The 25,344-nt window shown below is 36.4% G+C and overlaps 3 protein-coding genes across 6 annotated transcripts in view; 2 read left to right on the forward strand and 1 right to left on the reverse strand.

Moving 5' to 3' along the window:
- Nucleotides 1–25,344, reverse strand: part of rsh (radish) — a 780,520-nt gene that overhangs the window by 418,390 nt on the left and 336,786 nt on the right. The window lies entirely within an intron of this gene.
- Nucleotides 7,761–14,475, forward strand: LOC135839894 (protein 5NUC-like). The gene is made up of 9 exons (XM_065356151.1): nt 7,761–8,925; nt 11,993–12,193; nt 12,267–12,474; nt 12,561–12,758; nt 12,829–12,992; nt 13,069–13,177; nt 13,248–13,412; nt 13,493–13,696; nt 13,779–14,475. Exons 1-9 carry the CDS (start codon nt 8,566–8,568, stop codon nt 13,985–13,987), a joined length of 1,818 nt encoding a protein of 605 aa, XP_065212223.1. The 5' UTR covers nt 7,761–8,565; the 3' UTR covers nt 13,988–14,475.
- LOC135839887 (protein 5NUC-like) lies at nt 18,691–25,235 on the forward strand. The gene is made up of 9 exons (XM_065356138.1): nt 18,691–19,160; nt 19,269–19,469; nt 19,553–19,760; nt 19,861–20,058; nt 20,179–20,342; nt 23,914–24,022; nt 24,115–24,279; nt 24,378–24,581; nt 24,680–25,235. The coding sequence occupies exons 1-9, from the start codon at nt 18,792–18,794 to the stop codon at nt 24,880–24,882; spliced, it is 1,821 nt and encodes a 606-aa protein (XP_065212210.1). The 5' UTR covers nt 18,691–18,791; the 3' UTR covers nt 24,883–25,235.

Raw genomic sequence — 25,344 nt, forward strand, 5'->3', positions numbered from 1 at the left:
CGGTTTGATCAGATGAGGTCAGTTTTGGTTATTCTTACAGAATCTTATCCAATTTTACATATTTTTAAAACAATTTCCATGCATATTTCAACATTCCTCCTTCGGTAGCATTTACTTGTTCTTAAACGAACTCATCTTCTTGTATTGGTGCATCATGCGAATTTCGTGTGTTCTGCATATTGATGACCCGATGAGACTCGAGAAAATGTAAAAAAATGGTGTATGTAATCTTGTTCGGTATGGTGAAAGCGGCCGCAGGGAAAGAGCAAATAATACGAAAAACAATCGAAAAAAACACGGTTTATTACATATGCAACCGACGCGACAGAACTGCTGTGATAATAATGACGCTGGCTACCGCAGGCGTACACAGTCCAATCCTCGTGCTCGTGTATTGCAAAACAATTCTTTTCTCCACGAGCTATGCAGCCTGTACTCGTTCATAGATGGATGTACGTCTACGTAGTATATTGAAAGGAATAAATTCTTATTTACAATGTCCATCTGCGAATATCGGTATACAGTACATTGTATATAAAGGGTATAGATAGATGCTATACATTATACGTGAGATGGCTGTGGCAGGGTCGTCGCCACCGCACCCAATTTAATAGTCAAATTTATTCCGGTAAATAAGCTATGAATACTTGAAAAGCGTACGCGAGAAAAATTGCCTCATTCCGCATTTCGCTTTTTCCTTTTATACAACAACAGCATCACCATCAACCCTACCTACCTACACTACAGTTCTCATACCTTTATCCTCGTATAGATGCTGGTGTAACTAAGGATGAGATTGGGTGCGTTTTCTCATTTTATACAACTCGGCCAGAAAATAGATGACGTGTGTGCTGTGCGCTGTGTGTTTTAGCTTTTAACGTCGAGCTAACATGCCAAAAAGGACGAGTGGTGTTCTTATTTCTCGGCATCATGCTATACATATAATACAAGGCGAAGAGGAAAGGTTCTACATCAGTTGTAGTGTAATGTGATTGCGAAGTTATGAGCCTGAAAGTTTTCACATGCCGAGACTTTTTTTTCACAACGGATGCCCGAAGGTGTTAGCCTATACGTTATACTCGTATTCGTGTTCGTATTACCTATTTTTGGACTTTACAAAGAGAAGAAAAAAAATGAGCGGTGCGATGATGTAAATAAGGATCGTTTTCAAATTGATGGAAACTCGTCGGCGAGAACGAATTGCCTGTAAAATGGAAGGTAGACGAGGAAATTTGAGGTGAAAATGAGGGAAAAGGTGAAAGACGAATGAAGTCGTTCGATTTCAATTCGGAGAAAACGGAATTAATAAATTGTGGTCTTTATGTGATGTACCTTGAGTAAAGATGAAAACCAAAGACGAAAACCGAAACACAAAACTAACAGACCCATTGCGTGAAGAAAAATTGAAACTAAAAAACATAAAAACCAAAAAAAAATAGAAGAATACAAATAAAAATTAAAACCAAAGATGAAAATCAAGTAACCTCGCACCAAAAAACCTGAACAACTTCAGCTCAAAAAAATGAAATAAAACAAAATAAAACCCAAAATGAAAACGAAAAACAAAAATTGAAATTCAAAAATACCTATAACGCAGAAAAAATTCGAGAATGACATTTTGGAAAAACAAAAAAGCAAACTGATGACGAAAACCAAAAAATCCAAGGCCAAAAAAAAATTGAAAATCAAATATGCCCAAAAAACGATAACTAGAAACATAAAAAAATTGTTGTCACAACTTGGGCTTTGAAGACGAAATTTTAGACATATCTATAGCATCGATTATGAAAACCAGAGAAACCGAGATGGGAAAAAAATCAGGAAAACTACATTTGAAACAAAATTTCAGAAATACAAAAATGAAAAGCTGGAAAACAAAAGCTGGAAAAACATAAATTTCCAAAAAAAAAAACAAAACAGAAAAAACTATTTTTACAAACTTGTCAAAAGCACAATACAATTAGACTGCACCACCGCAGAGGTGGGAACTCTTTCCCTCCCCCTCGCCCAGGGACGAAGCGAAGGGGGGATAGGGGGCAGCCCCCCAGTGTTCCGCGAAATTTGGGAAAAGTTGAGAAATTGTGAGAAATACAAGAAAGTTGGGAAAATACAAGAATTCCGATAATAAGTATTTTAGTTTTGGAGTTTTCAAATATTGAAATTTTTTGCAATAATAGTTAAAAATTTTCCCAACTTCTGAAGCCAAACCAGTTTCTAAATCTATGATTTTCCCAACTAAAATTCACATTTTTTTCAAAAATTTTTGCCCTCCCTTTGCTCGGGAAAAATTGTTGTACTTTTTCACGTCATTTACCCTTGCTTCGCTCGGGCCAATTTGTTTTTTTTCACGCTTGAAAATTTCAAGAAACTATTGATAAATTTCTTAAAAAGTTGAGATCAGAAAAACCGAATTTTTTCATTAAATTTGATATTGTTCTACTTTTTGAATTACAATTTTTCCAACGCTTTTAGCCTCGATTGGCTTGAGCCAATTTGATTCTCGTCTACTAAGTTACAATTTCAAGATACGTATATGATTGAATTTGAAAAATATTGAGTCCGGAAAAACTAGATTCTTTTATTCAAATTGATGTTCTACTTTTCCATTTCAAGTCAAATATTTTCCAAAACTTTTGCCATTGCTTCACTCGGGCCAATTTAGTTCTTTTTTTTCACATTAAGAATTTCACAAAACCATTGATAAAATTAAAAGAAAGTTGAGATCAGAAAAACCGAATTCTTACATTAAAATTGATGTTGTTCTACTTTGCGAACTACAAACTTTTTAAAGATTTTGGCCTCGCTTCACTCGGCGCAAATTGATTCTCATCTGCGAAGTTACAATTTAAAAAAATCTATGATTGAATTTGTAAAATGTTAAGATTAGAAAAACCGAATTCTTTCATTAAAATTGATGTTATTCTACTTTTCAAACCATAAATTTTCCAAAACTTTTGCCCTCGCTTCGCTCGGGTCATTCAACATTCTCCTTTCAGAACTTTTAAGAATATGAAAATTAAACAGAAAAATTCAAGAAATACTCATAATATTCAAAGCTTATTTATTTCTTTCGAAACAGAACCGCTAGCTTTTCAAAATTTTTCAATATCAGAGTGTTCAGCACGTTAAAATTTTGATTATAGTTGGCAAAGTTACAATTTTTTGGTTACAAAATGTCGTGATAAAATCCCCTCACTACTTGTAACTTAAATACCCTCTTTTTTCCACCAACTTGGGAATTTTCAGTCAAATTAGTTGGGAATCTTAGGATCTTTGCCCCCCCCCCGCAAAACCATTTCGCTACGGGCCTGCCCTCGTCTACAAAAAAATATATTGTCAAAAATAAAATTTTGAAAAAACTTGAAAACGAAAACTGAAGATTGAAATCAACAACTGAAATCTGGTAACCAAATAATCAGAAATCAAAAACCAAGATCCAGAAACATGAAAAATAAAAATAAAACAAAATTTTTAAAGTGAAAACAGAAACTCTGAAAACGATGCACGAAAACCTTTAAAAAATGAACCGAAAGAAACAAAACTTCAGCCACTGGCAATAGGAATAATTTCAGCTGCCCCCCCCCCATCTTTGATTGACAAAGTCAGCCAAAATTGCAGATTTTGCTTCCCAACATGAGACGATCGCGAAAATTTTCAAACTGGGCAAAGCTAGATCGAGAGAGCATGCAAAATTAACCAACAGCCAAAATGTCGAGCGCTAAGTGTATTTTTTGATTTTTGGTGAATTTTTGAAAATCAAATTTAGGCCAAAAACGAGGGGAAAAAATCAAAATTTCACCAAATTGATCCAGAAAGCTGAAATTAGGGATATACCCTATTTTCGACCTGCCAAATCGATTGGAAACCGTTTCAAATTCGGCTTTACAACTCCATTTGATGAAGTTTTATGGAAATTTCAAGTTTCAAAAATCTACCGGAGGCTCCAAGAATTTTCAAAACGTCGCTGGAGGCTTCCTACCAGCTTTCGACTCAATAGCGTGTTTAAGTTGGAGTGCAGCGTAAATTTCGGATTTCCAACTTCATTTGATGAAATTTTGTGGAAATTTCAAGTTTCAAAAATCTGCTGGAAGCTCCAGAATTGCTCAAAACGTTTTGAAACCGTTTCCAATCGATTTGCCAGGTTGAAAATAGGTTGTATCCCAAATTTTGGCTTGCTGCGCCAATTTGGCAACATTTCCATTTTTCCTCCTCATTTTTGGCTTAAATTTAATTTTCAAAAATTTACCAAAAATCGAAAAACGCACTTTAGCAGTTGAAATTCTCGCTGATTATAAAATTTTTTACATTATTTCGATCTACGAGGGATAGTCGGAAAGTAAGTTTCACATGGCTAGAAAAGTATGAACGTGTGGACATTTTTTGACCAAAATTGGAGGAAGTATAGCTCAAACATTCAACCAGATCTGACAAAATTTATTCTGCATTTGGGTGAATTGTTCGTATTTTACAGCGTGATTAGTAGAGTGCTGATAAAAAACATCCGTCCAAATGTGGTATTTAGCAAAAAAATTTTTTTTTCAGTTGTAATAATTATGAGTAAAATTTATCAAGAATTACTCAAAAGATATCATACTAATGTTTTTTCAAGTTGATACGTTATTTGGCGCTGTGAATTGTTCATGTGATGGTTGCAAAATTTCTGGTGCTGAATGACTTGCGACAATGCCGACATTCAGCAGATTATCACTGAACAATCTACTTCATTTAGATTTTGATTGAACCAAAAAATGTTACTATGTTATGTCTTGAGTGGTTCTTAATCAATTTTCCAGTGAATTTTTCTTTTGTTAGCTTGGAAAATTAATTTTTTCTAAAATATAATTTTTGGACGGATGTTTTTTATCAGCACTCTACTAATCACGCTGTAAAATACGAACAATGCACTCAAATGCAGAATAAATTTTATCAGATCTGGTTGAATGTTTGAACTATAATTCCTCCAATTTTGGTTAAAAAATGTTCACGCGTTCATACTTTTTCAGCCATGTGAAACTTACTTTCCGACTATCCCTCGTAGCTTCGTCTAGTTCAAAAAATTTCGCACGAGTCCTATTTTGGAAAGCCAAATCTGCGATTTCAGCTGACCTGTCAATCAAAATGGCCACTATTTTATTAGTAAGGGCGAACTTTTTTCTGGCAAGTTTGCTTTGAAATGTTCCCTTCAGGAAAAAAGTGGTCGCAGAAGTTTGGGAGGGGGGGGGTGCAATTATTTCAATTGTCATAGGTATACCAGAATATACTAATTATATTTCTGTATCTTTGGAACCTTGACCTCTGACACATGGTGCTTGATAAAACATTTCCCCGCCAAATTTTCATGTCACTCCACAGATTTGTCATCTCACAAGAGTTATGCATAAGTGGCAACCTAACGAGATGATAATCGTGTTCTCAAGTCGCTTGATTTAGAGCATCGTACCTCATCTTAGTACATAGCTTACCTCATCATCACCATCCGATGTATGTACGTCGAGTTGGTGGCTTCGAAAGAGCAAACTAATTTTATCTAATCATTCGAAAATGGAGCAAACTTATAAAAGACAGAGAAGAAGGTTTAATTACTAACGACACGACACTATTGTAATTCATCGAGCAGAGTGAGTATTGGCCATGGTGGAGGCAGGGCAGGGCAGAGTGGATTTGTCTTTTATATGCATAGCTCGTCGGAGATGACGCGTTTGCGAATGTAAATACAATTACGTGTACGTCGTCGTAGTCGTCGTCGTCGACACAAGCTAACTAGCTGTGTAGTGTACCTACAATACCTACAATCTACATAGTATGGAAAGTACACCGAACGGGTAAGCTGCGGGGCATTAGGACAACGTTGGCAGTGTACCGCAGCGTTGTAGTCTTTTGAAAGATTATTCAAATTTGGTTGTTGTAGCCGAACGAGTAAAATTAGCGGAGTTAATGTAGTCGAAAGTATGCTGTTTTCTTGGTTAATGAATAGAATAAACTCGTTACACCTGTATCGAGGTCCCGCGCCCACCAACAAAGGGGTAAAGAGACGTGCTAGAAACGGATTAAATGGCGCAGCGTGAACCTAGAGAGAGAGAGAGAGGGGGGAAAAAAGATGGAGCGCCGAGCGCAGGGACCCGGAGAAAATTCGTTTAAAACCCTAGTCGACCTGTTCATATCGTCGTCGAAGAAAACACACTCTTTGTGTAAAGTGATTAGATCTGGTAAAATGGTTTTTGTTTTTGGTCCCTTTCGTTCTCCTTTTTTGTCATCGCCGCGCTCGCTTCGAATGCGGCAATCGAATTTAGGCCTCGTTAAAAGCCAGTTTAGATTATTGGACTTTTCACTGCGAACGCCTTCTCGTTCATTTGATTATTGTCCTGTTTTACTCGAAATAGAATGATTTTTTTTTTCTTTTTTTGGGTCTGTCGTTCGCTCGACGATAATTTATATTATTTTATATGGAATTGAACATCGCGTCGTCGTCGTTATGACGAGAATGTTTTTCACATTCGGCACAATAATGCGAAAATTGAACTGCAGCTTCGGAGGCGCAGCTTTTAAACGCCGAGACGTCGCATGTTTTGTACACTTTTCCACTATTTTCATTATTTCGCGTAAAGATACGAAAAAGCTTTTTAACCATCCGACTATATAAGTATATACGAAGAAAATACGAGGAGGAGGAGAATAAGAAGAAGAAGCAAACGAATATTGAATTTAGTTCGCATCGTTATGATTTTTTATTACGAAATTTATTTGTTTGCAAGTTTTTTTTTAGTTTTTTTCTCCTTAATGTTTTCGCGTATTAAGAGCAAAGAAGAAAAAAACACACGATAAAGAAAGGAAAAGATTTTCTCTCCGGTTGGTTCGACTTGTAGTAGGAAAGAAGAAAAAATCTTGCGGAGTTTATCTTATCTTAAATAAACTCGGCTGAAATTAAAGTTTTATGTAAGTTTTGATACGGTTGGTAGTACTTTTGGCATAGCGAAAAGTTGTACAAAAAGAAATAAACTTTAATTAATATCGAACTCGAGGACTTTGATTTGCGTTTTCGCTGCGAGTGCGACAACGAGATTACGAGAGGTCGACGAGTACTTTTTCTGCCCTCTCTCGGGGTTGTGCAAGCTTTACATGCTTATTTCGGCGTGATTAAAGTACGAGTATTACCTACCTATATAGGTATTAGGTAGCTATATAGCAGCGTGTATATTTTACACGAGGAATATCTCGACTCGACGATGAAGTTTCCCTCTTCGACTGTGTATGTTTGCGTTAAAAGTTGAGCCACGATGAAATTTTAATTGCTCTCGGTTTCTTTACAGCAGCGTCAAAAAGGTCTCGCCTTGATTACGAACTAAAGAGCGGATTAAGTAATCAATGTGGATATCGTGGCGTGAGGTGGAGCTGGAGGGGTGGGGTTGAATCCTGTTCGTATTCCCATCTTGGTATTTGAAAATTGATGCAAAAGAGATTCTGGTATCGTATCACTTCTCAAAGTTTGGCAAATTCAGAGTAAAATAACTTGGCAACTTATCGTGAAAATCGAAAGCTCGATTCGGATATGATATCCCCCCCCCCATCTAGTATTCATCTGTCAATTTTGGAAATTAATTTTTGAAGAAAAAAAATTGATGTTTGAGGGCTCGCAAGACGAGCTAATTTTTATGGGCGGGCCCCTTATAAGCTTCCACAATGTACTAGAGAATTGAGGAAATTGGCTCTCACGAGGCTCATTGTCAGATAAAAAATTGCATTATAATTTTAGAGAGTAATGAGCACTGCGTCAATTCATTCATGCATAATTGCATTCTCGAGACTGTTCGGAGGAGAATTCATCGCATTCTCTTTAGCGCCATTTTAGGGCCATAATCGAAATTTATAAACGAAAATGACGTGACCGTCTCGAAATACTTAATACAACATGATGATATTCGCAATTTCAAGTAGCCTTCAATTGATACGATAATATATCGTTTCCAAGTAATTGACACAGATAATCCCCAAATTATACACTAGGATTACATTCGTCACACTTGAGAGACGAAAAAAAATATCGAAGAAGTGAAACAGAAACAATTTTCAGCAGGAACGAGCATGCAGTTTTCGAAGAGCAAAACAAGATATCAATGAACTATACGTGATATACAAATGTAAATCTCAACACGGCACGAAATCATCATACATATCATTCCTTAAGCTCAATACAAGATAGGAGGGGAAAAGAAAAGGAATATGAGGTAGAAAAGTTAGTCGTTTTTTGATGTTTATTTTGATATTCCCGAGTAGCTAGTCTGCTCAGGTTGAGCACTTCCTACAATGGAAATTACCTTCACGCTGCTACTGTAATTTCCAAACACTTGTAATGTTTGTATTTCATTGTCGCGTGTTTCTTTGTGGCCGAAACGTGCTTCTCACCTGGTACATCGAGTACTGAAAGTACCAATACATATAGCACTGTCAATGAGTCACAAGCAGACATCACCCGAAGTGCTTTTAAATACTTCGTCGTTCGTTCTTCGTGCATATCTTTCAGTTCACTTTTATCACGTATTACTCTTATAGCCTTCAAAAATTACCAAAATGAAGCGTTTAGCTGCGTACTTTCTTTTATTCTGGGCCCACCACTGTTTTGCAGTAGAACCAGTCAAAACCAACTTTCGACTACAGATATTGCACAATAACGATCTGCATGTTAGATTCGTAGAAACAGACGCATATACCGCATCGTGCCCGAAGGAGTTCGTCCAACAGGACAAATGCTATGGAGGATTCGCTCGTATGAAGAAGGCTGCCGACGACGCCAGACAGCAAGCCAAAAGCCAAGGTGTACCCAGCATCTATATCAATGCTGGTGACAGTTTCCAAGGTACTCCATATTATACGCTTTACAAGTGGAAAATTACCTCGGAATTGATCGACAAACTTGGACTCGACGTTATGGTGAGTCTCTCCCTAATTTTTACATCTGTACTCATTACTTGGCTATTCTCTACCCCCTGTTATTAGTAGCAATTTTTGATGAAAACTAGGAACTTTGGTCGGGGATTGTGCGAAAACTATTGCAGGGGATTTTCGTGGGGTTTGGTTTATTTTACTCGGAAAGCATTCAAAAGCGAGGGTATGTAGAGATATTTTTGATTTAAGTCATTTTGTGGCCGTCAGTGGGAATTGAATAGAGGTACTATTGATCCTAAGATCTCCGTTGGAAAAGCTAAATTAGAAAATATGGCTACATACTCTCGCTTTCAATGATAAAGTATTCGCATTGGTGAAAAAAATTGAAAGAATTTTGAAAATTCACGGAGAAATTTCTGCCCAAATTTCTGATGGGAGTGCGTCGCGGGACATACGTACGTACAACTAAATTTGTTCACTCGATTACATGCAATCTTATGAACGAACGATAAAATAATGAACAAATCAGCTTCGTATTTTAAACGTTTTAACAGAGGTAGAGAATACCCTTATTAAACTTCTTCATTCTTGCTTGTCCCGATCTGGATATTGCGACCATGAAATTCTGGCAACCAGTTCCCCCCAACTATCTATGTCTTCAGCCCTGCTAGTGCATTCTCCCAGCAATATTTTGGCTTGCTTTCTATGTGGCCTAGGACTGTTAGCTTTTCCAGGTTGTATTGTCTCACAATATGTCAGAAATAGCGTACAATCCGTCTCTTGATGACTGTGCTAAGTTTCCCCTATACTCCCAATTGTTTGAGTATTGACATATTTGTTCTCTTCTGGACCCAAGTTTCCTTAGCATGCGTCTGTAGCAGTACATATATTTTAAATGCATCAATTTTGCCTTGATCTGCTTTGCGTATTGCCCAGCATTCTGACACATACAAGAAGATGGAGAAGACTAGTGTTTTTACAATTCTGAGTTTTGTGACCTTTGTGATGTTGCGGCTTCTCCTGATCTGACTGAGCTTTCCCACCACCATCTTTGCCATGGCCAACCTTCTCCTAATTTCTCCAACTGAGCCTCTCTGATTCATTATCAACAAAGTCCTGTATGAGGGGTGTCTGGAAAGTCAAGTAGGTACACAAAATTCCAAACAATCAACAAATGTATTTTATGAAAAAGTTATACATACACTTTGAAATATGGACTTTTTACTAAGGTACAGGTGGGTAAATACGCCGGTCGGGTAATTACGCCACAACGCTGGTTCTAGAAAAGTACTGTATATTTTCACAAGATCGTTCTTCTGAAATATATTTTTACATCACATCACTTTACTAATGTGGGTATTAGAGTGCAGAAGCTCTTTTTTAGAAATTTTATTGGCAATTGAAATTTCACTCTCAAATTTTTTCCAATTGCTCAAGAAATTTGTTTTGAAAAAAAGTTATTTGAAAAGAATTGGAGAATGTAAATACTTACTGTTTTTGATACAACATCTGTTTCAAAATTTAATACTGATTCTGAATATGCTGAAATGAATTTCAACCAACATTATTCTGCTTGAATTTATTAATTTTAAAAATAATACCATGGCGGGTAATAATGCCACATTATTTTTGATGAGTCATTTTTATGTGGGTTTTCAAAAATCAAATTTTTGCACCAAAAGGACTAAAAGTACATGTTTCTTGGCCTCACAAATTGATTGGAAGTGGTTTCCAGCCATTGGGAGCAGTCCTACAGCCTACTGCAAATTTTCAAAAATAACTACAATGAACATACAAAATTACACCTAATCTTGTTGGAAAACTGAAATTTTGCACATAGTACATCATTGACCTCCCAAATTGACCCGTTTTCAAGTTTTTTTTAGGCATTTCCACGCCATTTTTGAGGCATTTTGGGCCTTTTTTTTATAAAAAAAAATTGTGGCCTTATTACCTGCCAAGGTCAGGTAATTCCACCAATTGAGGTTCCTCAACAAAAACATTACTGGTGCTTTTGTCAAATTCTATAAAAATAATTTGACAGCAGTAAATTGAAATAGATAGTTTTCCGCTTCTTTTGACATATTCACTTCATGACAATTTCAGTTTGAAAAAATTTGTGGTGTAATTACCTGCCGGTACCTTATTTCTTGACATAATCACTTCACCACTTTGACCCCTTTTCCCCCAAATTATTTTCAATTTCAAAATTCCCTCTTCAAAAACCTATACATGCTCGTTCTTGAAGAAATTTTTGGCTCAAAAGTTTTGTGGCCATTCAACTTTTTGCCACCAAAATGTTGTTTTAGAAGTCCGAAGAAATGAAAATCAAAGGTTTCCACACCCGAGCTAGATGGAAAGGGGCCCATAACTATCCATTCCACTTTGTCTAACCAAACCTTTGGTTTTCTCACCATGTGCAAATTGATTTAGGTTGGATGCATCCACAACAATTTTTACCAAACCAAAAAATGCTGTAAAACCATACTACTGCATGAATCTAAAGACGGTTTATGGCAAATGCTTCCAAAACCATCCCTCTAAAAGATATCCAAAAATCAGGTTCCCAGGTATGAACAACCCTTCCCACTGAACAAAATTAAGTACCCGACTTTCCAGACAGCCCTTGTACTCACCTCTATGCCATTGATCTCCAAAATTTCAGGTCTGTTCTTGCGCTCCCTATTGATTTTCATTATTTTTGTTTTTCCTTTGTTGACTTTCAGACCGGCTTTGTTGCTGGCTTTTTCAATCTTCTGGAGCATTTCCCTCAGCTCATCTGCTGTCTCTGCAAGCAAGGTGATGTCACCCGCATACTGCAGATTCGATATTTTCTTTCCTCCAAGCATGACTCCCTTTTCCCAATTCTCCAGGGCTATTCTCATTACCCATTCTCCATATACGTTGAAGAGAATTGGGCTGAGTATGCATCCTTATCTAACTCCATTTGCTGTATGCAAATGATTGGTGAGCTCTCCTTCTACTCTCACCTGCGCCACATTGACCTTGTACAAGCTCTTCACGAAACTGACGAGGTGCACTGGTACTCCGAGCTTAAGCATACAAAAATCGGTTGGAATAATTTTATGGCCCTAATGGTATGATTTTTCAGACTTTGGGCAATCACGAATTTGACGATGGAATTGATAACTTGGTCGAATACCTGAAGCATGTGAAAACGCCAGTTGTTTGCTGTAATCTCAACATAAGCAGCGAAAAACGATTAGATTTACCCAACTTGACTCCTTCGACTGTTTTAACAGTGGAAGGTAGAAAAATCGGAGTTATCGGATACTTGACGACTGAAACACAAGTAAGAGACATTTCGACAAGACCAGGTCATTTTTTTCTTAGGAATTTGTCGCTTAATCTTTGACTTTGCACAGATCATATCGAACACAGAAAATCTGGAAATATTTGAAGAAATACCTTACATACGAGAGGAGGCGAAACGTTTAAAGTCGAAAGGTATCAAGATCATAATTGCCTTGGGACATTCGGGATTCGAATACGATAAGAAAATAGCTGCAGAAGTTGAAGAAGTCAGTGTGGTTGTGGGTGGTCATTCTCATTCCTTACTGTACACACCAGCAGGTAGGTTGCAATGGAACTAGATCCACAGATACATCTTCATAGATAGAAAAAATATGCTTTACTGATCGTATTATCTCTGCTGACAGATAAACCACCAAGTGTGGAGACTCCAGCATCTGAGTATCCTACAATGGTAGTGCAGAAATCTGGCAAAAAAGTGCCAGTAGTACAGGCATATGCTTTTAGTAAATATTTAGGTAAACTAATGGTTGATTTTGATGACGAAGGTAATGTCCTCAGTGCGACTGGAAACCCACAGATTCTCGATTCGACTGTTCAAAAAGGTAACGAATTGAAGTATCCGGATGAGTGTTTTTGCCAACCTTGACTAAATCTCGATACATATCCCTACAGATCCAGAACTTGACAAAGAAATAGCTAAATGGACTGCCTTATTGAGCGAGCAAATTCACGTTGTCAAAGGTTACACTCGAACCTTTCTGGGGAAACCCAGTTTTCCTGAGGGTAAATTAGAATCCACATTGGCCAATTTGATTACCGATGCCTATGTCGATTATGTAAGCAACAACTGTTACATTTCACACGCACAATGTAAAATCACAAACTTACGCATTTATTGCAATTTTGATATAGGGAGTGCAATTAGCAAAGGAACGCAAGGAGACTACATGGACCAAGACTCCCATTGCTTTCTATGGAAATGGTGGTATTCGAGCGGTCATCGATCATCAAAAAAATGATGGTAAGTAATTGAGACGAATTCAATTGCAGAAATCCAACTTCAATCATTCATCTTCAATCGTTCACTTTAGGAGCACTAACTGTAGAAGATTTAATGACCATAATGCCATTCGAGAATAAATTAGTTGAAGTTAAATTACGAGGGAGTACTATAAGGAAAGCTTTAGAATTTGGAGCATCCAGATATGACCCAGATGATACCACGTTCATTCCTCATTATTTCCTTCATTTCTCAGGTAGGTGTATTGATAGAAGCATATTTCAACAATTCATCTTGTAAATAAATATCAACATTTCTTACACGTTTTGTGAGCAGGACTCAGGGTAGATTATGACTTTTCAAAACCATCCGGTCAACGAGTCGCATCGGTGACTGCTTTATGCAGAGAATGCGATGTTCCTGAATATCGAGCGCTCCAAGATGACGAAATCTATGGAGTTATAACAGTATCGTACTTGGCCGACGGAGGAGACAACTTCGATATGATCAAAACTGAATCTGTCAATACAACGAACCTCAGTATGTATAAGTTTTGGTAGACTTTTCTGCATCCTGCTAAAGTTGACTAACTTAACGTTCTGCGCTGGGTGTCTTTTCACAGATGTCAAGGATATAGATCCACTTATGGGTTACATGGAAAAGAACCGAGTAGTACATCCTCATCTTGACAACCGAGTCTCAGTCACTGGATTCAAGCTAAGGAATCGTAATGTACCTTCTTCAGCTTTTGTATCATCATCATCATCATCATCATCTCATCTACCATTATCCTTGATCGCGGTTTACCTTATGTTGAGAGAATTCTTGTGATAAAATACTTCTTTTCAGGCTTATTTGCCAAGTACATACCTCGCATACTTTCCAGATTAAAACCCTTCAATAAACAACGAATGGCGTAAATTTCTGAGAAATTCGAGCACGTTGAACTGTGACACGAACTTTTACTGCACGTGCACACCATGATATTGGTGGCACAGCTGTCTTTTGGCAGGATTTTAAGCAACAAGTTGTTTTCATTTTGCAACAGTGTCTTGAAAATTGCAGTGTATTTCTTGGTGGAAAAATTCATGTTGCAGTAGTATGGAACAATTTGTATGTATAATTTTCAACGTTGTGTAATAGGTATTAATTCAACGTTTGAGTAACAGAATTCTCAATTTTACAAGCTTCAGTTCGATGAGAGGGTTGGAAATGATTCAGTGTACGAATAAAGGAACAATATGTTCTAGTCACCTGTAATATTGGTTTTGTTTGTATTTAGATCTGAATATATCGTAATAAAAAATTAAAAACCAGAATGTTTTTGATTTCGAACAAATAATAATAGGGTCATTCCATGCCAAATCGGCGGATTTTTGCACGAGGGGTCTTCGATTTTTTTCAAAATCAGATCATTTGTAGAGGTCATCAAACGATGACGAATGACGCAAACCGGACATTTTTTCGATTTTTTTTGACGGAGCTGTGGCGCTTCAAAGTTCTCCAAAATGGCCGAAAATGGAAAATTTCAGTTGCAAATTGCTCCGGTTGTACGTGGTATAGAATTTTGAACTTTTTTTCAAATTGTAGTACTTTGAGAGGGTAATCGACGAGTGATGTCAAAATCAGTGTTGCCACTTTTAAAAACCTAAAAAAATCGATTTTAAAACTTATAATTTAAATATAACCATGATGTCCGCCAGTAAAAATTCTGAAAAAATTCTCAGTTTTAGTCCTTTTTATGTAGAATAACATATCAAAAAATTGGAGGGGCCTTTTTTTTCATTTTCGAGGGAAAAAAAATACAAGTTTTACAATTGCTGCAAAAGTACCATCAGAAACCTAAAAAATGAAAATTTTTGCATTTTTGAAATATTTTACCAATGTGTAGACGATAATGTGAAAAAAATCCCCCTTCCCCCAATTTGTCGACAAATTGACGAAAAATGCATATTATATTTCACTCTTGAAATAAAAATTTATAGCACGAAAATGTCAATTCGTTGACAGATGGGGGGAGGGGGATTTTTTCACATTATCGTCTACACATTGGTAAAATATTTCAAAAATGCAAAAATTTTCATTTTTTAGGTTTCTGATGGTACTTTTGCAGCAATTGTAAAACTTGTATTTTTTTTTTCTCGAAAATGAAAAAAAAGGCCCCTCCAATTTTTTGATATGTTATTCTACATAAAAAGGACTAAAACTGAGAATTTTTTCAGAATTTTTACTGGCGGACATCATGGTTATATTTAAATTATAAGTTTTAAAATCGATTTTTTTAGGTTTTTAAAAGTGGCAACACTGATTTTGACATCACTCGTCGATTACCCTCTCAAAGTACTACAATTTGAAAAAAAGTTCAAAATTCTATACCACGTACAACCGGAGCAATTTGCAACTGAAATTTTCCATTTTCGGCCATTTTGGAGAACTTTGAAGCGCCACAGCTCCGTCAAAAAAAATCGAAAAAATGTCCGGTTTGCGTCATTCGTCATCGTTTGATGACCTCTACAAATGATCTGATTTTGAAAAAAATCGAAGACCCCTCGTGCAAAAATCCGCCGATTTGGCATGGAATGACCCAATAATAAAAAAAAAAACTCATCCAGTCATTCATCATAAAAATATCAATCAGGGGATGAATCTTGAAATGAAAATGTCCAGACTCTCTTTCTGACTGGAAAGTCGCGACTGAGGAGATGCCCCTGGAGAGCAGATATAGGTTCTCAAAGAGAAGACATTTTTGAAAAAATCGTATATTTTGTACTTTAGCTCCTGCAACCCCTATTTTGGGAAAAATGGTCCGGTTCCAAAAGATGGTATGTACTATTTGAGATTCTGCGTCAACCTAGGGCAATTTTCATCAAAATCCAAGACCATATTTAGGAATACACTGAATTTTGAGCGGCTGAAAATTTGCAAATCGCTTGATTCCGGGTAAATTAATGTTTCTGAAATATTTCTTTTTAATTATGGTGAAACATCGAAAAATATCATTTGTGAAATTAAGGAAACATTTCGAAACGCAGCCGTACTAATTTTTTAGTTATTACAACAAAATTCAAAAAATCGATAAAAATACTTACAAGGGAACCTCTTGACGTGTAAAGAGCACGTTCTAAACCCCCAAATCCAAATTTTCAGCTGCCCAAGTTCATTTTTGGATTTTTGGCGAATTTTTGAAAATCCAATAAAATTGACTATTTTGGTGATTTATGCTTTTTTTAAAAAAAAGTACGTACTTGATCAGTAAAAATGTTCAAAATGAGTCCTAAAACTGATATTAACCCCCCCCCCATCCGAATTTCGCCATTTCCAGCCATTCTGGAGCCTCCAGTGCGATTTTTCAATTTCTCCAGAATTTTGAATTTGCTCCAGAAGGTGTGAATATGAAGTTGGGCAGCTAAAAATCGAGTAATGCGTTATGCTCGAACTGTTTAATGAATTTATTCACATTTGAGTCGATTCTGGAGGGGACACCTTAAGAGTGGGTTTTTGACCACCTTTTTTCATAATAAAAAAATTCAAAAATTCAATGGAAGCCCAAGAAAGGCTGAAAATGGCGAAATTCGCTCTCGTGTGGTTAATTAATGACAAAATACAGCGATTCGCACAAATTTCAAAAATTTTCTCACAAACGAAGACTTTTTGGTTTTTGGATATTTTTATTTTGAAAAAAAAAGCTGGTCAAAAAACTACTCTTGAGATGTCCCCTCCAGAATTGGCTCAAATGTGAATAAATTCATTAAACAGTTCGAGCATAACACAATACTCGATATTTAGCTGCCCAACTTCATATTCACACCTTCTGGAGCAAATTGAAAATTCTGGAGAAATTGAAAAATCGCACTGGAGGCTCCAGAATGGCTGAAAATGGCGGAACTCGGCCTCAGGGGGTTTGTTGTGTTCTAAATACAGCGATTCGCGCAAATTTCGAAAATTTCCTCGCAAACGAGAGATTTTTGATTTTTTTGGATTTCTTATTATGAAAAACTCTGGTCAAAAAACCACTCTTGAGGTGTCCGCTCCAGAATCGGCTTAAATGTGGATAAACTCGTTGAACAGATCGAGTATAACACACAACTCGATTTTTAGCTGCCCAACTTCATATTCACGCCTTCTGGAGCAAATTCAAAATTCTGGAGAAATTGAAAAATCGCGCTGGAGGCTCCAGAATTGCTGGAAATGTCGAAATTTGGATTGAGGGGGGGGGGTTAATATCAGTTTTAGGACTCATTTTGAACATTTTTACTGATCAAGTACGTACTTTTTTAAAAAAAAAAAAAAACATAAATCACCAAAATAGTCAATTTTGGATTTTCAAAAATTCGCCAAAAAATCGAAAAATGAACTTGGGCAGCTGAAAATTTGTATTTGAGAGTTTTAGAACGTGCTCTTTCCAAAAATCTTGGTCCCGTTCAAATCGGAGGCGGACACCTCAAGACGTTTCCTTGTTAGTCAAAAACGTATCAATTTTTCCAATTTTGTTGGTACAGTGCAGACTTCAGAACAGCCTCAAACTACATCTAGTCGACTCAACACGTTGAAATTGGAATATGAAGTATCTGAATTTTGACTTGCCACCTTCATTGGAAAAAATGTTGCGGAAATTTCAATTTTCTAAAATTTGCAGGATCGTTCAGAACAGCTCAAAACTGTTTGAAACCGGATGCAATCGATTTTGGTCGTCGAAAGGAGGGTACACGTGAAATTTCAGCTATCTATGTTACTTAGTTTAAAAACATTTTGATCTTTTCCCATTTGTTCCAAATTTTATTTTCGAAAATTAGCTAAAAATCGACAAAAAAATGCACTTCGTTGCCTGAAATTTGTTGGTGCTTTTTGGACACCTTTTTGGCGGTTTTACGTGGTTATTGTGAAATTCCAGAAGGGTGAGTTCAAAATTGAATTTGTTTACCAATAAATTTTCAAATTCCAGAAAAAGTACAAGTAAAAAAATCAAATCTTCATAAAAGATGCGTATTATAACGAGCAGTTCTTTCAGCCAAGTATCACAAATTTTGTCCACTTCTCACTGAATGATTATCCCTTTCGATTTCAAGAATATTCCGAAATACCAAATTTTTCAGAGCCACTTCAGAACAATTGTGAAATAATTAGTCATGATTTTACTTCGAAAGTGACGCGACTGTCTTGAAATCAATAAAAAAAATTATCAACGATAATTTAAAGTAGTCGTTGATTGACACATACGATTTCTTTTCAATTCACATAATCCCCAGATTACAAAAGTACTAGTATTTCACTCGTTATACGCGCATGAGAAACGAGATTGAGCATCAAGTGGAGAAGAGGAAACAATCAGCATTAAGGACAATGATCATGATGTATGTAGAGTAAAATTATATGCAGCGTTCGTGACAGTAGAGTGTTATTTACATAACTGTCAACTCAAAATGATACGACACCACCGTACAAAGTACAAACCATCCAGATAGGTAGTCCAATACATAGACGGTAGGGGAAAAAAGGAAAACGACGACAGAAAAGTGGCCACTATCAGCTGTTTATTTTGATAGTGTGATCGTGAGTTGAACCTCTCCTGTCGCTAGGAATCAATTTGTACAATTCGGTCTTTTGAAATTGTGAAAAAAAAACAGTGATCGAAAAAATGAATCAGTTCGTAGCCTATTTGATAGTATTATTCGTATTTTTAACGCACGTGTGCCCCTTTGTGAAACCTGCTGAAGGAACCTTTCGTCTGCAGATCTTGCACAACAACGATTTACATGTCAGGTTTGTTGAAACAGACGCATACAGTGCACGATGTCCAGAGGAGTTCGTCAAACAGAACAAATGCTACGGAGGATTCGCTCGCATGAAAAAGGCAGCAGATGATGCTCGACAGCAGGCTAAAAGTAAAGGCGTACCTAGCATTTTCATCAACGCTGGTGATAGCTTTCAGGGTACCCCGTATTATACGCTTTACAAATGGGAAATTGTCGCAGAACTGATTGAAAAGCTTGAAATGGACGTCATGGTAAAGTTATTCCTTAATTTAGGTTTTTTTTTAGATCCAAGATACTTTCTGGCCCAAAAAAAATATTTTTTTGGAAAAATTGACGTCTATGTGTTTGACAAATTTCAGTGTTTGGGTAATCACGAATTCGACGACGGGATCGATAACTTGGTCGAATACCTGAAACATATAAAAACACCTGTTGTATGCGCCAATCTGAACATAAGCAGTGAAAAACGATTAGATATGCAAATCTTGACACCGTCAAAAGTTCTGACAGTGGAAGGAAGAAAAATCGGAGTCATCGGATACTTGACACCTGACACAAAAGTACGAATAACTTGAAAAATTATTTTTCGAGGTGCTCAGATTTTTATACGATGTTTGGTATATGGAATTGTGTGACTGTGTAGGACATGTCGAGTACAGAAAATTTAGAAATATTCCATGAAATACCCTACATACGACGTGAAGCTCAACGAATGAAGTCTGAAGGCATCAAGATCATAATCGCCTTAGGACATTCGGGTTTCGAATTTGATAAGAAAATAGCCGCAGAAGTAGAAGAAGTCAGCCTAGTTGTCGGTGGTCATTCTCATTCGTTATTGTACACACCAGCTGGTAGGTTAAGTTGCAATAAAACTATCCATAAGCACTCAATTTTCTTGCTTGTAACTACATTTCACTTACTAAGTATGTCATATAATTATATCACCACTAGATAAACCACCTAGTGTCGAAGCAGTGACATCCGAATACCCTACAATGGTGGAACAAAAATCTGGCAAAAAAGTACCAGTAGTGCAGGCGTACGCTTACAGTAAATACTTGGGAAAACTCATGGTCGACTTTGACGACGAAGGTAACGTCCTCAGCGCCACTGGAAACCCACAAATTCTCGATTCAACCGTCGCGAAAGGTAAGAAATTGAAAACTCAGCTTGAAATATGTAAATCTTTCAACCAAGATCGAAAATCATTTTCAAAAAAATTGTGGCAGTTACACTTATTGAAATACAAAATTCAACTTTTTTTTACAGATCCAGAACTTGACAAAGAAGTAGCCAAATGGACTGCCAAAGTAGACGAGCGCGTCCACATCGTCAAAGGTCACACGCGTACTTTCTTAGGTAGATCGATTTTCAATGAGGGAAAATTCGAATCCACTTTGGCTAATTTCATTACCGATTCTTTTGTCGATTTTGTAAGTGAACTATAAGTAAACCTATCCACTAAGGTAGTCTTCATACTGTATATATGGTGGGATTTTTTTTGGAGCCCCTTGTAGGGGGAGAAAGTAATTATGCGCATTTTCTTTCGTTGTCTATGGTTGTACTCGTAAAATGCACATGTCCGCGTCCAAAATGTGGGGGGCACATCTCAAAATTGAACACATTACTTTTGTTGATTCTCGATATAATTGCATTTCTTCGCATAAATACAATTATCCACCAACACTATGTCCTCTGACTCCTTCCTAAGGAGCCTAGTGAACTGAAACAGATACACGATTTAACGGGGAACTTGATATTGTGAAGCACAAAGTCATAAAACAGTAGAAAACGTCATAAGTTGTTCAGGTAGGAAGCCCTGATAATATATCTTCTCAGGGTTAAAGCGTATGAAGGAAATTATGACATCTCGATTAGCCAAATGATAAATTCATGTATTGATAGCGTAAACATAAAATATCACAGGTTGCTCAAATCATACACATGAATGAGACTTCTATAATTAAATGATAATTATAAACTTCTAGTAGAAAACGTAATGAATCAAATGCGTAATTTGGTGGCAGGCTTTCACTTGGTTAAGGACATCGGGTTCTCTGGAGTGCCGTGTCTACTGACGAGCTTTTAACCCCAACGCCCGAGTGCTAGTTACATTCCACAGTTCCTCATTTATGATCCTTCATGGCTTACATCCCACGATACAGTGGAGATATAAAAACGCGTAAGGCGTGACTCGATATGTTGGTCCATGATGAATGGGATAAGTTCCAAGTGTCCTTAGAAAGCGTATCCGCAGCATAAATTGGTATTTTGTAAGTCTTGGTCACCAAGGTATTCCACTGGGCAGCAAGAAGTCGAAAGCGTGAGGAGGAATGCATACAACAACTGGAACAGCTAGCGTGGTGAGTTGTTGGAACTAACAACTGAGGAAAAAACGCTTGTGCAGGAGCTTATAAGGGCGAAAGTTCAACGTAAAAGTGGCAGGGATGACGGATATTTGGCGTAAAAGTAGGGACATAACGGCTCGCGTCGCATAGGTCTCATTGGCAGCAGCAAATTGGTGGTGGTATCGTGGAAGGGTTGATGAGTCGCAGATATTTCTGGCGACTGACGTCGCGAATATCTTAAATACGAGAATGCGTCTGACGTCACGAATACCTTGTAGAATTACGTAGAAACATTCATTTTCTACCGCCTATAGGAACTTGACAGAGGTGCGCCGCGCTAGTGTCGCCTTGTTTATGATTGGCTGATGAAAGGTCCCAGTATAAACATTGGAATGTAATGTTGTGAAAATTGAAGGAAAATTGTTGAAAATTTCTGATAACAACGGGACCTTTCGTTAGTTTCGGTGTTTTTGACTACCATTTCCTAGAGCGCAACAGTTGTCTTGTCAAATCCCTATAGTGGAGAAAGTGATCATTTCTACCGCTACACCCTCCCCCTTAGTTCGGTGCCACTTCATGAAAAAATCAAGACGTAAAAAATTGGAACTCAATTTTGAACGTTCATCTTTTCTGTAACCAGTGGCGGATCAAAACCATACTTTTTGGGAGGGGGCGCACTTTTCTGATTTGAGTATTAGTTCTGTAATTCGTCGGTTCAACCATTTCATTTTTTAACTGCTTGAAAGAGCATTTTAAATGGCTCGAGCCAAGCGAGGGCAAGAGCTTTGGAAAATCCATAATTTGAAAAATAGAAAGACTCTGATTTAATAAAAGAAGTAGGTATAGGTTTTTCAGATCTCAACATTTTATAAATTTAATTAATGGTTTTTCGAAATTCCAAGGCTCCTACTAATTTTTTCCAAAAAAGCAGCAGCTTTAGTAACTCAAAAATCCCGAAAAAGTAATCAAAAAGTAACCAAAAAAAATTAAAAAACATGGCCAAAACATTATAATGTAGAAAAAAATCAGATTTTTTCGTTTATAATCAAAATCTATAAATTAAACTGGATAAAAACTTGTACAATTTTAGCGAAAAGCACGGCTTTTGAGGAATTATTGCCAAGAAAGTACTTTTTTGCAATTTTTTCTGAAAGAGTTAAACTAAGTATACATACAATAATATTTTGCAACTTTATAAAAAAAAGCAATTTTTTGGCAATTTTGAGTAAAAAATTAAAATTTTCGCAATTTCTGGCAATAAAAGCGAGACTTTTCACGATTTCAGTGAAAGAAAGGGCTTTTTAGCAATTTCTGGCGAAAAATGATACATTAGAACAATTCTTGGAAAAGAGTGAGACTTTTCAGATGCAAAAAATAACACAATTTTTAGCAATTTTTGGCAAAAAAAAAAGAAAATTCTCAGCAATTAGGCAAAATTCGAGACTATTTGCTATTTTTGAGAGAATACCGAGGGTAAAAAAGTGACTTTTTTTTAAAGCAATTATCAATTTTGTTGAAAAAAGTGAGAGTTTCTAACGATATAAATTGATGAAGTGAAAAAATTGAAGAAGTATTGCAAAAAGCTGTATTTTTTGAGAATAATTGCGAAAGAGTGATAAGTGCTACATTTTGCAATTTCAGGAAAAACGCGAGATTTTTGAGTACTTTTAGCAAGGGGGGGGGGGGGTGAGAACTGTAGCGATTTTGCTGAAAAGCGAGAATTTTTGTTGAAAAGAAACATTTTGATAATTTTAGCAAAATGCAAGACAGCTGGACAATTATTGGGCAACAAAAATTTTTTTTCTCAATTTTGTTTGAAAAGTTGAACTAGATATAGGTAGGTATTTTGAAACTTTTTGATTGAAAGTGGGACATATTGAAAATTTTTAGCATTCAATTTCCGGGGGTAGAGTGAGAGTTTTGCTCTAAAGAGCGAGATTTTTTGTCAATCTGTTGCAAAAAGCAAGTTTTTTTTTTGGAAATTATTGCCTTATGAAAAAATTATACTTCTTCACAATTTTTGTCAAAAAAACGACTCTTTTTATCAATTTTTTGGCAATTTTAGCGCCAAAAAAGAGAGACTTTTGATTATTTTTTTAGAAAAAAAAGAAGAGATTTGTCGCCATTTTTTGTACATAAAAAACGAGGCCTCTTATAACGCTGAAAAGGCAGTGCAGCCAGTTGTAGAAAAATTTAAAAAGTAGCCATACTTTCACATCATTCACTGTTGATATTTTCAATATTTTTTCCAGTATTTTTCAAGAAGTAGGGCCGAGATAAAAATAAAAAAAATCAGAAAAGTATCCGAATACGAGCCCTGAAATTCCAGCTTTGAGAAAGAGAACGAAATTGACCCAAACGAAGCGAGGGCAAAATCTTTAGCAAATTTATATAATTTGAAAAGCAAAACAAGTTCAATTTTATCATTTTAAATAAAATAAATCGGTTCTTCTGATCTCACTATTTCTCCAATTTAATCAACGGTTTCGAGAAATGCTTGGCTCAAGCGAGCTAGGACAAAAGTTTACCAAACTAGAGGAGGGGGGGGTCCCAAAAAAAAAATCATAAATTTCTCAAGAGCCATATACATAACGATCGTTTATATTCGTACGATATATGTACCAGAAAACATCGAAGATAATTATTATTTTGACAGGGAGTACAAATGGCCAAAGCACGAAAGGATCCAGCATGGACCAAGACACCCATAGCTCTGTATCAAAACGGAGGTATTCGTACGATTATCGATAATAAAAAGAACGATGGTGAGAACGAAGCCCAATTAATTCAACGATCATCATCCCACGATAATTTACCCCTACCTAATCTCCTCTTTTTGTTCGCGATGTAATTTTAGGCGCTTTAACCGTCGAAGACATCATGACCGTAATACCATTTGAAAATAAGTTGGTTGAATTGAAATTACGAGGAAGTACGATTAGAAAAGCTTTAGAATTTGCAGTTTCCATGTACGATCCAAACAGCAACACATTCGATACACGTTATTTCATCCATTTTTCAGGTATCAATCAATAGAACATCATCTTCAGTACATATCTATGACCCAAAATCAAGAGTACTCTTCTTCATTCACACACTTTTTTTTTGTTTTGCTCTCAGGACTCAGAGTAAAGTACGATTTCACGAAACCATCCGGTCAGCGAGTTGCATCGGTGACTGCATTATGCAAAAATTGCGATACACCGGAATACAAAGCTCTTCAAGATGACGAAGTATACGATGTTATAACTGTATCTTTCTTGGCCGACGGAGGAGATAAATTCGAAATGATCAAAACTGAATCTCTCAATAAAACGAGACTGAGTACGTATACATATAATGTTTTGGTACCCAGATTTTTCTACATCAGTCCTCCAATAGAATTAGTTCTTGATATTATTCTGTATTCTATGATACAACAGGTTTCATCGATATCGATCCACTTATGGCTTACGTAGAGAAGAATCGAGTGGTATATCCTCATCTGGACAATAGACTCAGCGTTACTGGATTTAAATCGAGGAATCCTGATGCACCTTCGTCTTCTGCTTTCGTAGTATCATCCCATCTATCGCTATCATCACTGATTGCAGTTTTCTTTTCGTTACGAACGTTTGTGTCGTAGGACTTGCCAAGTTGTACATTACATCAATTGTATTTTGTTGTTAGAAAAATCCAGCATGCTCCGTATTAATTCGAGCAACGAGAGCATCATTTCCGACCCATCTTTCATTTTTTTATTTATAATTAAGAATTCGTTTTCAGTACCATACATGTCACATGTCTAAGTGAGTTTAGATGCATACAATTGATGTACCGATCTGCCCCCTTCTACTAGTCTCGAGTAAAATTTTCAACGTTTACTCCTTTATATACCTAGCTAAAAAATATTAATTATAAGCTTGTAACTTATTCAAGATGTACCTAGACCTACGTAAATAGAATATCTACGTAATAAAAAAAATTTACCAATAAATTGAGAAAAAAAACATGCCAAGGGTATAGAAAGGTTTCAGAAGTACGAATAAGGCAGGAATGAATAAAAGAAAAATATCTTCATCGCACTCTTCTTGGCATAATCCCAAAA

Source organism: Planococcus citri, chromosome 1 (genome assembly GCF_950023065.1).
Source record: "Planococcus citri chromosome 1, ihPlaCitr1.1, whole genome shotgun sequence".
Classification (NCBI taxonomy): Eukaryota; Metazoa; Arthropoda; class Insecta; order Hemiptera; family Pseudococcidae; genus Planococcus; species Planococcus citri.